The sequence below is a fragment of the Thermobia domestica genome, chromosome 5, assembly GCF_964235325.1.
Source record: "Thermobia domestica chromosome 5, izTheDome1.hap1.1, whole genome shotgun sequence".
NCBI classification, from domain to species: Eukaryota; Metazoa; Arthropoda; class Insecta; order Zygentoma; family Lepismatidae; genus Thermobia; species Thermobia domestica.
The window spans coordinates 196,310,756-196,326,393 of NC_137458.1; the positions used below are offsets into that span (position 1 = coordinate 196,310,756).

Consider the following 15,638-nt stretch of genomic DNA (forward strand, 5'->3'; position numbering starts at 1 on the left):
TGTAACTACATTATGGAAGATGGAGAGCTGTATTGCAACTAGGGCTTGCAGACAAATGAGTATGCCAGCTGCTACAGCCAGGCAATGAATTCAGTAATATGGTCAGACTGGTAATTTACTATCTCTGGTCGTCCTCATGTGTCTACCGAGGCGGAAGATGCGAGAACGAAGCCCGGTTAGATCCACTAAGGACACCTAGGCAGCTATGAGAAGCTTACCACTTTCCTGGAAGTACGTAGACAGCGCTCCGAAGGCTTCGACATGCTGAGTTACGAGGCTGTGTTGCTGGCGTGAACGAAAAGCTCTCAGACAAACACAAAATTTACCGTTTTGCACATGCGAGTGTAGATCCAACCGGGAAAAAGTAGTTTTCTCAGAAGAATCCATATTCACAACATCGAATTAGGAGCACCGTTTGGTGTATCGTCCGATAAGCACCTGATATGTTCCTGGATATGTGGTTGATTGCAAACGCAGTGGTCATGTATCTTTCATGATGGGATTTGATTTCCAGTTGCGGTGCAGGACAGCTTCACAGATTTGAATGATAAAGTACCGGTAACAAGACCGCCACAGTGGGTGATATTCGGTAATGAGTAAACAGTGATTTCCTCTTGTAACTTAATGTGAGTTCAAAAACGTTGCTATATTTTTGCTCCTCTTTTAATTGTGATTAATGTCTTACATATGTACGTTTGAAAGGCAGTTTGCTTTATCCTCTCTTTTTTACCTCCCTTGCCAACGAAAGATAAATGCTCTCTTTTGTGTTAGGGCAAGTAAATAAATATAAATAGAAATGGAAGATTTTAACGTACACTACCACACCAATATTTTAATATTTCAGTGTCTTAAACTGCGTTTTTATTGCTTTGTTTTATCCACAGCAAGAAATAATTAACATTTATTTAACTTTATTTAAATGTCATAAATTATAACTTATTCTTAAATATATTTTTAAAATACAAAATATAGATCATTTTAAACTATTAAGAAGAATGAATTCTGATTATTTATTTATTTTATTTATTTTAACTTCGTTTCAATGATTCGTAAATGTAAGAATATTAATTCAACAGAACACTAGTCTCGTTTAACTGTTATCTCCGCGTCAACAGAATTGCTACAAAAAAAAGTCTTTACTCGTGCAAGGCTTTTATTTGAAAACACCAACAACGAGTAAAATATTGTTTTTAATGAGTAAAATAAGAAACGGCTTGTTGCAATCCATTCACTGTTCCACAAATAGGTTCCATCTCCTACTTTAGCCCTCTATTCAGACTGCAAGTGTGGCATGGGAGACCTGGGTTCGATTCCTGGCGGGAACTCACGTGGTTTGGATCTCACGTTAAGCTGTAGAACCACGTCTCATATAGCCTCGTTGCTGAAAGGGATACTTAATTCAAAGTCATATCAAATCAAAATCAAACCGGAAGTGGTTGGAATAAACTATTTTCGGTTTCACCCTTTATCGCCATAGAACAAAAACAGTAAGGGATAGCGAGTAATTGCTTTTTGATATGGATTTACCGTTCGAGGAACAAGTTCTATTTTTGATCCTATTACTCTATTGCATCCAGTACTTTTAGATGCATTACTGCAAATTTGAGTATTAAATTCACATAGTTTGGACGTCTTAGCTTCTCACTGTGAAACGATACTCACTGGTTGTCATGTCATCAAAATGCGTATGCTAAAGTGGAGGAAAAGGGTTTTTAAATGTATGCTAAGAATAGGAGTATTGAACGACATGTTAGGGAAATGAAACTTAAGATATAAACTCCTTATTACAAGTGAGTGTTCATGTGTTCCAGTATTTTCTGAAATTCCGCTTTGACGAAGGAAAATTCTATAATTATTTTCTCAATATATAATAAAAGATACGGGCCACTCCACTCTCTCAAATATCTTAACTAAATCATATTATGCTGCAGTTGCCGCTGAAACAAGAAATACGAACATTATATTTTTTGAGAAACTTCGTTCGAAGAAAATAGTGAACTTTTTCATAACAAGTGACTAAAGACATATACATCAGAGTTATTAATTAAATATTTGTTTACAGAGTTTCACATGAGGTGTATTCGAGAAAAATTGTAAAAAAAAGAAAGAAAAAACACTACGTACATATTTACTTGAGAAGTGGTTTAAACAACATTATAGTTATTAATTATAAATATAAACGAAGTTGTTTGAGTCGTTTTCGAGAAAATCATCCAGTAATAAACTCACACCTCTTAGTAAACTACCCCTTGTGGATTTATTCGTGAGAAATTACTTGACTTGTATTATAGGGGTTATTAATCAAATATTTATGTATCACCGGTATTTCGTTTGTGAAAAAATTGTCCGGAAAAGCTCACTACAAGACTAAACTACTCTTGTGGATTTTTTAAAATAAATGAGTTATTCTATTTTATTAAGTCTGTAATTAAAAATTTATTTACGGAATAGGAACAAAATCGTCCGAAAAACTCATTGCCATGAGTACACTATCCCTTATAGATATTTTCAAAACAAATGAGTTATCCCATATTACCAGTTTTATTAATTACATATTTATGAAAAACTCCTTCGTGGCTAAGTGGTTAGCGTACGGACCTTTGGCGGGGGACCCGGGCTCGATTCTCGGCATGAGCTCATGTGATTCGGATTTCACGGTAATCAGTAAGTCCCGTCTCATATAGCCTCGCTGCTGAAAGGGATGTTAAACTCAAAATCAACTCAACTCAACGTACTTATGAAATATGAACAGAATGGCTTGAGTAAGTTTTGAAAAATCGTTCGAAAAAGTCACCCCCGGGAAAAATCACAGTGTAGTGTTATTAATAAAATACCGTATTATTTATGAAACACAGACAAAGTCTCCAAAGTAGTTTTAGAGAAAATCGTCCAGAAAGAATCAACTCTAAACTACTAATTCTGAACTTTTCGTTAAAAAAAAAAAAAAAAGGACCAAACATATTTTCATTGAGATGAATAGACGGACAGACTTCCAGAACTCGGTTTTAAAGCATATAGTGGGCATGAAACGTACAAATCCGTTGAAATCTCGATTTTTCATTATTGCCATACTTTATGCTCTCCTATCGTCGCTCGAAAGTAAAAGCAGCATCGAGATTATCTTGTCTCACCATCACGGGAAAACTGCTGAACGATTTGAAATGAATTTTGGAACATAGCACTTGGCTCGAGCTGGGTTTTTCATGTATTTTTCATTACAATGAGCATCCTAAGAGGTATTTTCCTTCACATTCAAACTGACGTTGTCTCATCATCATGGGAAAACGGATAGATGTTTCAAATGAATTTTGCAATATAGATAGCAGTTGACTCTAGTCGGGTTTCTTTCATGTTACGTTTATTAAAGGCGTATCCTAGCGGGAAAGGGTTCAACAATAAAATATATTACAACCTACTCAACAGTTTAATACCTTTTTTGAAAATAGCACTTGGGTCGCCTAGGTTTTTATAATTTCATTTCCATTCAAATACTTATTCTAAATGGGGTCAGAGGTTCAAATATGATACAGATTTCAAATCTTCTCCATAAAACCCGGTACTTCAGCTAGTTAATAAATAATTGTGTGATTAGCAGTAATAAAAATAATAATTAACTAATTTTATAGATCACCAAAGACAAACGAAGGCAAGTTGTGTGATGCGTGGTCATCACACCGCTTTCTTTGTTGTTGTTCTAGGTCATGGTTCCCTCTTTCTTAATTCAATTAAATGTTCAATTTTCTAAACATGTAGGTTAAAAACTGAAAAATCTGTGTGCTTGATCGGAAATCGATACGAAATCAATTAATCCTACGATTGCAAAGCGCTTTCTCTAGTACCGGAAAGTTTTTTTCTATATTTCACATTGTATGAAAATTGGATAAATATATTTTGTCTTTTGAATTATGCTTCGGGCCTACGGGAGACTGTAATGATAACAATTAAATGAAGAAAGTGGAAAGAAACGGAAGAACATAGAGAAAGCCAACTCCAGTTGGTGCGAGCTGTGACTGAAACATCAGGAACACCATGCACCAGAGGTGATCGCTCTACTACTTAGCCACTGTAACCCAAAAATATATATTCTTTTGTATATCATTCTCACTTAATGAAAATAACCAAATTATTTTAATTCTTTATATCTAACTTGCTTACATTCTAAAATTATTTTAGTGGACTAAAGTAAGAAATCCTCGTTAGTGGTATTAATCTTCCCTTAGAGTTTACTTGCAAAATAATTACAAATTTCATTGTATTAGCCTTTTAAAGTACATTTTTATATTTACGCTTTACCTCATTTATAGAAAAAACATTTTCGTTTTTAACATGGCTACTTAAAAAAATCTATAGCAGAAACTTTCTTTGTTTAATCATATGCATACATACTTTGTTTAAAACCTGACTTGATCTCCCCCTCTTCTCTCTCTCTCTCTCTCTCTCTCTCTCTCTCTCTGTATATATATATATATACACACACAGGGTGAGTCAAAATAAGTGTTACAAGCCAATATCTCGCGAACTATACATCATATAAGAAAAATGTTAAGAGACAGTGTACAATATAGAGGGGCCTCAGAAATGAGTCAAACATTAGGTTTCCCCCGCCCCCCATTTTGGGGGGAGGGGGTGAACGTGAAATTTTTAAATGGGAACATAGGTCGAGTGATACCTCGTTCGAAAGAGCTTGAAAAATTGAACAATTTTTGTACGAAACAATTTTTGATATGGGGCACCGTTTTCAAGATGGGCCCCAAAAATGGTCCTGTATCCGATAAAATTTCCAGTACTTATAAATAAGTGTTACAAGCCAATATATCGCCAACTATCCATCATATAAGAAAAATATTAAGAGACAATGTACAATACAGAGGGCCTCAGAAATGAGTCAAACATTAGGTTTCCCCGCCCCCCATTTCGGGGGGAGGGGGGTGAACGTGAAATTTTCAAATGGGAACATAGGTCGAGTGATACCTCGTTCGAAAGAGCTTGAAAAATTGAACAAGTTTTGTAGGAAGCAATTTTTGATATGGGGCACCGTTTTCAAGATAGACCCCAAAATTGGTCCTGTAGCTGATAAAATTTCCAGTACATAAATCGGAAACGGCTAAGTAGAAAAACATGAAACAAAAAATGAAAAAGGTAAACGCCATAGGCAACGGGGAATGGTGTTGTCGTAGAGCCCCAGGGCCCCATCATGGGGCCCCGGGACCAATTTTAAAATTTCAAATCTGAATATAGGTCGAGTGATACCTTGTTTGATAGGTTATGGAAAACCAAATAGCTTATTAAAAAAATTATTTTGATTTCGGACAAGCCTGTTTCAAAATGGCCGTCGGAAATGGTTCCACATTCAGATAGAAAGTGCAGTGTTCAAACTGAGTGTTACAAGCCAATATCCCGCGAATTATTGCATCAAATAAAAAGTGTTAAGAGTCAATGTACAATCCAAACAGGCCTAAAATATGTCGAACACGATGTTCCATCATCATGCTGTACGTGAATAACAAGTAAAATGTTCGGGGGAAAATCGACCTATAAGGGTTAACGTAATAATAATAATAATAATAATAATAATAATAATGAGGAGGAGGAGGAGGAGGATACTACTACGAAAAATAATAATAAAACTAGTAATAATAATAATAATATGAATGAAAATAATAAGAGAATGAATAATACTAATACGTATGCGCAAAGAGACGTCGTTTCTCAGTCACTACAATTCTATGAGAAAGGGATAGGAAGGTACCTATTAGGCCCTACTTGTAGGCAACATCTCAACATATGCCCAGTTAGAGTAAGGAAAGCCCGTCAACGTCATTGCCTGGGGAATGGAACCGATGGCCTTCGGAACATAGTACAACGATAACGTTGTATATTGCATTAACAATCTGTACCATCTTATTAAAAAAAAAAAAAAAAAGGATCAAAGGCGAATTATTTGAGCCGTTTTATACAAAGAAAAGAAAGTTGCAAAGAAATATCTTTAGATTATTTTTGATCGTCAACTATTAATGTAATTGCTATGGAAACGTAATAAATGTAAGTGTAAGTGTGCAGACATCTTGTTAAATATGTCAATGTGGAATATAAACGTTTCTGAAGATTAAGTATTAAAACCAATTTAAGAAAATTGTAAATTGTGTTTGTCACGTAGTTCAAGAACCGGGATACAATCTAGATACTACGTAGAAATAAATGTAGTAAAATTAGTGGTGTGTCAACTCCAGAAAAGAGACATTTTAACGTATTATAAATTGGTGCCGTAAACCCGAAAATAGACATTAGAAATGTAGCAATAGCTAGTACTCTACCTCCTTAATAATGGCTGGTATACACAAGTGTCAATAGAGCCGATCACACAGGGGACGGGGAATGTGGTTTTCATTGTTCTACTGAGAACATTTGACTGTACCTGTGTGTTGTTTGTTCATGCAGTGTGAATAGTATGGTATTATTATTTTTTTCTTGTTGAGTAGTAGTGTTCAACGTAAAATCATCATTGATGTTACATTGCCTAGCTGTTAGTGAGAGTGTTAGTGACTTAAAGGGAAGTGGCAGTGTGGATATTGTAGGTAGGGGCTGTAGTTGTGTGTTGAATGGTTCAAAAGCGTAGAAAGAACGGGCTATCAACTTTGGTGATAAGTTTTCCGTACAAGGAAACGAACACTATCGCATTAATATTATTAGTTTGGGTAGCGTTTGAATAGAGCAATGGCAGTGTTTGATCATTGTGTAAATATGTTGGTGGTGTTGGGCGAATGTAGAAGAAACTATCGTAACGCGGCACTAATGTATGCAATGCGCTATCCCCAACGCCAACAAACATCTCACATGGCATTTCTGCGATTGGAGAGACGTTTGCGGCAACATGGTAGTCTTGTCCGGGGACGAGGTATGGGTCGTTACCGCTCTGCAACCAATGAAGAACGTGCAACAGGAATATTGGCAGCAGTGCATGTAGACCCACATGTTGCCACGAGACACCTTGCTCAGGCCAGTGGAGTTAGGCAAAGATCTGTAGTGCGTATTTTGCACGAGTACATGTTTCATCCGTATCATATCATCTTACATCAGGAACTATCTGGCAATAATTTTCATGCCAGATTGCAATTTTGTCTATGGTTGGAAGGTATGGAAAACAGACAGCGCAACTTCGTATGCACCATCTTGTTTAGCGATGAAGCTACATTTACAAACACAGGACACGTAAACCGACATAATATGCATTATATGGCTAGGGAAAATCCACTATGGCAGAGACAAGTTGCTCATCAGCATCGGCGGTCTCTTAATGTATGGTGTGGCATCCTTGGTAACCATATCATTGGGCCATATTTTTTTTTGATGGACGTCTTACTGGTGATACCTATGACGCATTTATCAGTGATGTACTATACCCGGAGTTGTTAGAGAATATTCCTTTCGCTGAACGTATAAGAATGTGGTATCAACATGATGGTGCTCCAGCACACAACACACGCTAGGTCAGAGCCTTATTGGACCACCGTATGGCGAATAAATGGATTGGGCGTCGAGGTCCTATTCACTGGCCTCCACGATCTCCTGACCTAACCCCACTTGATTTTTTCCTCTGGGGTTATGTTAGGGATCGGGTAATGTCCAACGTACCAACAACTACTGATGATATGGAGGCGCGTACCCAAGGTGTGTGTGCATCTATCACTCCAGAGATGCTACATGATGTACGAACATCCCTATGCCGCCGCTTACGGTGGTGTGTGGAGTAGGTTGGAGGATATATCGAGCATCATTTGTAACATGGTAAGTGTTGAAATTATTTGCTTTACAGTGATTGAAATTACAATTTTTAACATCGCACATACCCGTACAATTACTAAACGTTATTCTACTACTTTACAGGATATTAGGTTGTGGTAATGCTGTTGTGACAGGCTTGCCTGAAATCAAAACAACTTTTGTAGTAAGCTGTTTGGTATTTCACGATCTATCAAAGAGGTATCACTCGCCCTATGTTGCGATTTGAAAATTCCATGTACACCCCTCCAAACAAAAGCGGGGCGAGGGAACTTTAACACAAATTTCAGGCTTTCTGTATTGTACATTGACTCTTAACACTTTTCTTATTTGATGCGTAGTTCGCTTGATATTGGCGTGTAATACTCAATTTGAACACTGCACTTTCTATCTGAATGTGGAACCATTTTTGGCGGCCATTTTGAAACAGGCTTGCCCAAAATGAAAACAAATTTTGTACGAAGCTGTTTGGCTTTCCACGATCTATCAAACTAGGTATCACTCAACCTACAGGTATATTCCCACTTGAAATTTTGAAATTGGTCCCGGGGCCCCATGATTAGGGCCCTGGAGACACCACGACAACATCATTCCACATTGCCTATGATGTTTTCGTTTTTCATTTTTTATTTAATCGTTTCCTACTCATACGTTTCCGATTTATAAGTACTGGAAATTTTATCGGATACAGGACCATTTTTGGGGCCCATCTTGAAAACGGTGCCATATATCAAAAATTGTTTCGTACAAAAATTGTTCAGTTTTTCAAGCTCTTTCGAACGAGGTATAACTCGACCTATGTTCCCATTTGAAAATTTCACGTACACCCCCCTCCCCCCGAAATGCGGGGCGAGGGAAACCTAGTGTTTGACTCATTTCTTAGGCCCCTCTGTATTTTACATTGTCTCTTAATATTTTTCTTATATGATGTATAGTTCACGATATATTGGCTTGTAACATTTATTTATAAGTACTGGAAATTTTATCGGATACAGGACCATTTTTGGGGCCCATCTTGAAAACGGTGCTCCATATCAAAAATTGTTCAATTTTTCAAGCTCTTTCGAAAATTTCACGTTCACCCCCTCCCCCCAAAATGGGGGGCGGGGGAAACCTAATGTTTGACTCGTTTCTGAGGCCCCTCTGTATTGTACATTGTCTCTTAATATTTTTCTTATATGATGTATAGTTCGCGAGATATTGGCTTGTAACACTTATTTTGACTCACCCTGTATATACACACAGAGGGTTGATTAATTCGTGTGTCAATTTCATTTGTTCACTGTACAAAAGTGGTATGAGGTAAAGCCGTGAAATTTGGTATAGCTTTAGACGAGGGACATATGTTTTGTTTCGCCATAGAAGCATGCTACTTGTACTAACGATTGAAGAGGTATAGGGTCAAAGGTCAAATTTCGATTTTTCCTAACGGGATTGCAATGGCAAATTCTGAAAGAGCCTGAAAAAACGTAAATCGAAGTAATAACAAAGAAAAAGCTGTAGGGTATGATTCTATGTCGCAAGCCGACTAAATATGCGTCAATCAAGTGTCAAGGTCAGACGTCACGGTCAGATCAAGATCACAGGTCATATCGAGAACCCATTTGAATACACTGAAAACGCAATGCCCGTACTTCATCATGCCAAATGGGTTCTCAAGGTGACCTGTGACCTTGATCTGACAGTGACCTCTGACCATAGCACTTGATTGACGCATATTTGGTCGGCTTGCGACAAAGAATCATTCCGTACAGTTTTTTCTTTGTTATCACTTCGATTTACGTTTTTCAGGCTCTTTCAGAATGTACCATTGCAATCCCATAAGGAAAAAATCGAAATTTGACCTTTAACCCTATATCTCTTCAATCTTTAGTACAAGTGACATGCTTCTATGGCGAAACAAAACGTATGTCCTTCGTCTAAAGTTCTACCAAATTGCACGGCTTTACCACTTTTGTACAGTGAACAAATGAAATTGACACACGAATTAACCAACCCTATATATATATATATATATATATATATATATATATATATATATATATATGAGAACATCGTGAAGAAACATATAATCGAAAGAAACATCATGACTATCCGCAACTACCATAATTGTTGTGCGTTAAGTGACAAATAATTAATATGAACTACCATTCAGCATTCAAGGAATTATGCACACTTTAGGTTTCCCCATGATAAACAATAAAATAATATTTTTCTTTTACGTTTAATCGCAAAAAAGAATGAGGACCTAAAGTCAGTAATAGCATAGCTACAGATAAAAGATAAAATAGAAACATAAAATAGGAAAGATGAAGGCGTCGAATTATTCAAAACACAGGTTTCTAAATTCTAGACATTGTACATACTGTGAAACCGATATACCAAACTAGTATTACACTACGAACTGAACTACTCTGAACTACTAAATTACACCTGTAGGATGACTAAAGTGAAACTGTAACTAATTACCTGCGGTACAACAGCAATGGCTCTACGAAGGCTGGACAAATCCACATCCTTAATATTTTGGTCTCCAATATAAATTGCTCCAGACTTTGGTTCAAAAAAGCGATAAAGAAGGCGTACTATAGTGGATTTCCTGTAATTCAGAGAACAAATTTCAATGATATGTCGCGAAGTCGAATGCATACAACGTATAAGAAAAGTTTACTACGTGTAGATATTTGACTCATTCAGTAGACATATATCAGGCTTAATTTCATTTTAACTTCACAAATAATAATAATAATAATAATAAATCAGAAATACTACTACTGGCGAGGCTCCACTTCAGGACGCCGACTCAACAAGAACTGTAGTCTTGGCAAAGGCACAACCGAAATTTGGGAAACGAGTATGATTTAGACAATTTTGGGGATAGAAAGGCCAAGATAATATATTCTGCTAGATAATAAGGAGTCTTAACCCAGGATACTATAGACCAGAGCTACGTACCACTTATAATCTCGTAGGGTGTATCCATTGTCTAATAGTATATATAAAGGAAGTCAAAAGTGGGAAGTCATAATTTAAGGTCATATATTTTTGCAAGGGAGTCTGTTTTGACTTAGGGTACCTTGGACCCTGGGCTCTTAAAATTTTTAAGATGTGTTTTATTGAGATTTGTAAGAACAGATAAACTTCTTGTATAGTGTTAGTACTTTAATGAACATCTACCACGGAAAACGTAGGCGCGAGGAGAAAATTAGCAAATACTGTGTTCTTTAGTGGTGTATAATTATCTTTTTTCCTATCTAAAGTAGGCAACAATGTGAAGTCGGATTACAACAAGAAGAAATTTTGGTTTAATTGTTGGTTAACAAATACGAAGTGTTTCGGTTTGAATTTTTTAATTGGAGTGTCGCGTGAAGCCTCAAAATTTGTAGATATTTTGGTTTACTGTGTGTAATTAGTTTCGAAACATGACTTCGCGTAATCGGGATATCGGTAATAAAAAAAATCAGGAAGTACCAAAAAAAAGTTTCAAAAAAGAAAGGAATTAGAACAACTTCGTGAATCATTGTCCAAATATTTAAAAACTGAAAATCAAGTTAAAGAAGAAGGGTTAGCGTGTGAATCCGTTGATAAAACTGAGTGTGAACATAGAACGGCAGTTGAAGTAGAAGCAGGACCCAGCAGCAGAGTTGAGGTAGCACAGCCAGTACAGTCTGTGGAATCATCGCGTTCGTCCTCATCCGCAATTTCGCACCCGTCAGCGTAGTCCAGAGATGGCCATTTGCCATTGGGCTCGCGCTCACCTGTCTCAACTGGAATCGCGCTCACTTCTCTCAACTGAACTCGCACTCACTCGGGCTCGCGCTCACCAGTATCAACTGGACTCGCGATCACTTCTCTCAACTGAGCTCGCACTCACTCGGGCTAGCGCTCATCTCTCTGGACTAAGCTCGCACTCACTCGGGCTCGCGCTCATCAGTCTCAACTGGACTCGCGATCACTTCTCCCAACTGGGCTCGCGCTCGCACTCACTAATCTTATCTGGACTCGCACTCACTCGGGCTCGCGCTCATCTCTCTCGACTGGGCTCGCACTCATCTCTCGACTGGGCTCGCACTCACTCGGGCTCGCCCTTACCTGTCTCAACTGGACTTGCGATCACTAGCGCTCGCGCTCACTTCTCTCCACTAGGCTTGCACTCACCCGAGCTCGCGCTTAGTTCTCTCAACTGAACTCGCACTCACTCTGGCTCACGCTCACTTGTCTCAACTGAGCTCTCGCTCACTTGGGCTCACGCTCTCTTCTCTCGACTTTGCTCAATTGGGCTCGCGCTCACTTGCACTCGTGCTCACTTCTCTGAGTTGGGCTCGCACTGACTTGTTCCATTGAGGTTCAGGCTCAATTATTGAGCCCGAGCCCAGTTGAGCGCAAGAGCAAGCTCGCGAGCCTGTACATCTTAATGGCGTATGCCCCTCCAATTTCAACCCCTGATGGAGTTGTTACAATTAATCGGAGTGTTCTAGCTTTTCCTACTTTTATATCGATTTTCATTGTTTCTGTTTGCAGAATCTACGTGGATAGAGCTATCATTTAGTTACAAAATATTTTTTCTTATCTCATAGAAATACCTGACACGTTAATACTAAACTTCGTTAAAACAGCTGCTTTAACAAAATGAACTAGTCCTACAAGTCATAGGTTGTTTATGCAGCTGAAATTTGAAATACTGTTGATTGATTAATTGATTATCTTTCACCATCCCCTTTCATCAGCGAGGATATATGAGACATGGACTTATAGTTTTAACGTGGAATCTGAACCACTGTGGTTCAATACTTTCCCCACAGGGAATCGATCATCAAAGTCGCGCGTGGTAGCCACTAGACCAGTGGGAGGGCTTGTAAATACTGCTGTCCAATGATTTCTATTAGGAATAAATTGTAGGTGATTTTTTTATCGTTTAGTCAGCGTAACGAAGATGTCCAAATTACAGTATGATATACTGATTGTGAATGTGATAGTGCAAGTATTGAACCATTGTGTGGTCCACAATCCAGTATACATCTTCTGAACCCCTGTCACCAAGGCATTCAAAGTGAAAGTGTTAGTGCTCTGAAGAATGTTAACACTTCCCCCGTCCCAATCTCATTATTAAGAAACCAACCATCTAACCCCGAGTCAGTGAAGCGGAAATCGACCTTGGCCGATGATAATTTTGTGCTCAGGAACTGCATGAATTAGTAAGTATAACAAAATTAGTAAATCCCAGGTATAAAAAAATAAGCCTATTAAATGATATGACACCTCCATGAATACCGGGATGGTATAGTCTTAATGCGATTTCTTTATATGTTTTTCTGGAATCTGGAGCCGCACAATGTTGTTCCTATTCGGGCCTGCATCTTCTAAGTCCATTTACTTTTCCCCCTTACTTTGAAGCAAGAAAACTTTAAGAGGCCTAATCACTGCGAAATTAAAATATCGCTAGTTACAGGAATTATGTGATATCTTGAAATAAATAAAAGATAATCGACATGTAGAACAAGATCGCCCTAGATAATATTATTTTGCATGAGGTATCATTATCACGAGTCACATAGTAGCTTTTTGTTTACAGCCATTTAGAAACGCGAAAATAAATGCCGATTTTCAAAATTGCTGGAAATCGAAAGCAGACAAGTGAGTCCAACTGGGCTCGCGATTACTTCTATGAACTGGGCTCGCGCTCATTCGCACTCGCGCTCATTTCTCTTAACTGGGCTCGCGATCACTTCTGTTAACTGGGCTCGCGCTCGCACTCACTTCTCTCGATTGGGTTCGCGCTCACTGGGGCTCGCGCTCAATTACTGAGCCCGAGCCCGGTTAAGCGTGAGTGCCGAGCTCAAGAGCGTCGGGCTCGCGAGTTTGGACACCAATGGCGCAGTCATCAACAAATGAAAGTGTCCGTGAAGTGTCTAGTGGAAATGTGGAGAATTACCCGGGATAATGGCTACAGCAAATCAGTGATAAGGAGCGAACTTTGGTAGTGAGTAAGGGCCCTATTCGGGCAAAACTAGAGCAGGGATGAATTTAGGGGGTTGCCCGAGGGGAATCTCCCCCCGGAAGAAAATGCATTCTCCCCGGAGAAACTCCCAAAATTTCAGTCGGGAGGAAAGAAGAAAAGAATGAAAGAAAAAAGAGAGGAATGAAACATGTGCACATGTGGGCATGTGCACATATATAAAATGAAAGGAAAAAAAGTCATAAAAAGTGCTCAAAATCAAGGAAAAGCAGGGTTTACTTTTTAAAATTTTCTCACCTTTCGCAGCTGGTCTGTCGACCTCACTTATATGTACGGGAGTGCTGTCGTATACTCTCTCCCCAAGCGCTGGTTTTCCACGACACGGCACTAATCCTACTGAAGATTTCGTAAACTAAACTATTGATGTGTATGCACTGAAGAAACCAAGGCTAATATACTTGATTTAGAATCAGAAGTGTGAGAAAGAATGATTACTTTTTGTTAAGATATTCCTATGTATGTTTGTTTTAGGACAAAAAATATTTGAGTTAATTTAAATCTTTTTAAAAACTTCTACATTAGTACACACAGTAACTACTGAATATAGGAAAAAATAACTAAAATTGCTAATGTAAATAGCAGTTAAAGTTTAGTCTAAAATAATTTTGCCAGTCTTTATTTAATGTTCTAGATAAAATTAAACGATAGTTTTTTTTTTTAAAAATTATAATCTCACATTGAATATTTATCAGCAATTAATCTCAATATTAGCTAAGATGTGCATGTGAATGGAATTGTTAAATATGCTGCTTTCTTGCAAAAATACAGAAAAACAACCCCCTCCCGAGGAGTTCACATTCCCCGCCGGGTGAAAATGTCTGGATTCAACACTGAAGTAGAGGTGTTTCCCGTGAATGTAAACGGACGGCGTTTTAGTGAAATTCACTATATTAGAATTTTAAGTAATGGTGGGAAGCAAGACGCGTTGGATGATTTATTCCAAAGCAAAAGATGCAGTTTACTACTTTGCATGTCGTTTGTTTTCTTGAGTAAGTACAAGTTTTGGTTCCTATAGGGAAATGATTGGAAGCACCTTGGTGATCATGTGAAATCTCGCGAAACGAGCAAGCCCCACAAAGAGTGCGTACTGAAATGGTTAGATTTAGCAAAAGGACAACAACTATCGATACCACGTCTCAGACTCAAATTAAAGCAGAAAAGCAGAGCTGGAAAGAAATTTAGGCAAGGTTGCTCGCAATCGTGCAATATTTAGCAACTCATAATTTACCATTCAGGGAACACAAAGAGAAACTGGATTCGGTTTCCAGTAGTAATTTTTCGAACTTGGTCAAGTTGATAGCTTTATTTGATCCAACCTTGCGAGATCATTTGCGACAATCGATAAACAAGGAAGGGCATTACCTTGGAAAGAATACCCAAGATGAACTTATACAACTGCTTGTGGCTAACGTCAAAACTGAAATTGTGAAGAAAGTGATGAGTAAGTACATTTCAATTATGATTGACTGTACTCAGGATGTTGCTCGTGTTCAACAGCTCTCATTGATACTGTGTTTTATTAACAAAACCATAGACGAAATCGAGGAGCACTATGTGGACATTATAGCTGTCAAGCAAACTACAGCTGAAAACTTAGCATTTTACATTTTCACCGAAATTGCAAACTGGGACTATCATTGCAAAACTGTAAAAACCAAGGGTATGATAACGGAGCAAACATGATTGGAGAAAAAAGCGGCGTGCAAAGAAGAATTCTCCATGTAAATCCCCTCACCTTTTTTATATTCTGTGGAAGTCATAACTGGAACTTGGTGTTGGGAGACGCGGCAAGTTTCTATGCAAGTACTAAGTCCTTCTTTGGAATTCTACAGAGATTGCACAT

The 15,638-nt window shown here is 38.0% G+C and overlaps 1 protein-coding gene across 8 annotated transcripts in view; it reads right to left on the reverse strand.

Moving 5' to 3' along the window:
* The window catches only part of ABCB7 (ATP binding cassette subfamily B member 7), a 786,091-nt gene that overhangs the window by 159,966 nt on the left and 610,487 nt on the right, over positions 1–15,638 (reverse strand). For all 8 annotated transcript variants that reach the window (XR_014131590.1, XM_081759542.1, XM_081759541.1 and 5 more), the window contains one exon: positions 10,249–10,378. Coding sequence is in view for 7 of the 8 variants with exons in the window: in XM_081759542.1 (XP_081615668.1) it covers positions 10,249–10,378 (130 nt within the window). In the remaining variant the exon portion in view is untranslated. The remainder of the gene's footprint in view (positions 1–10,248; positions 10,379–15,638) is intronic.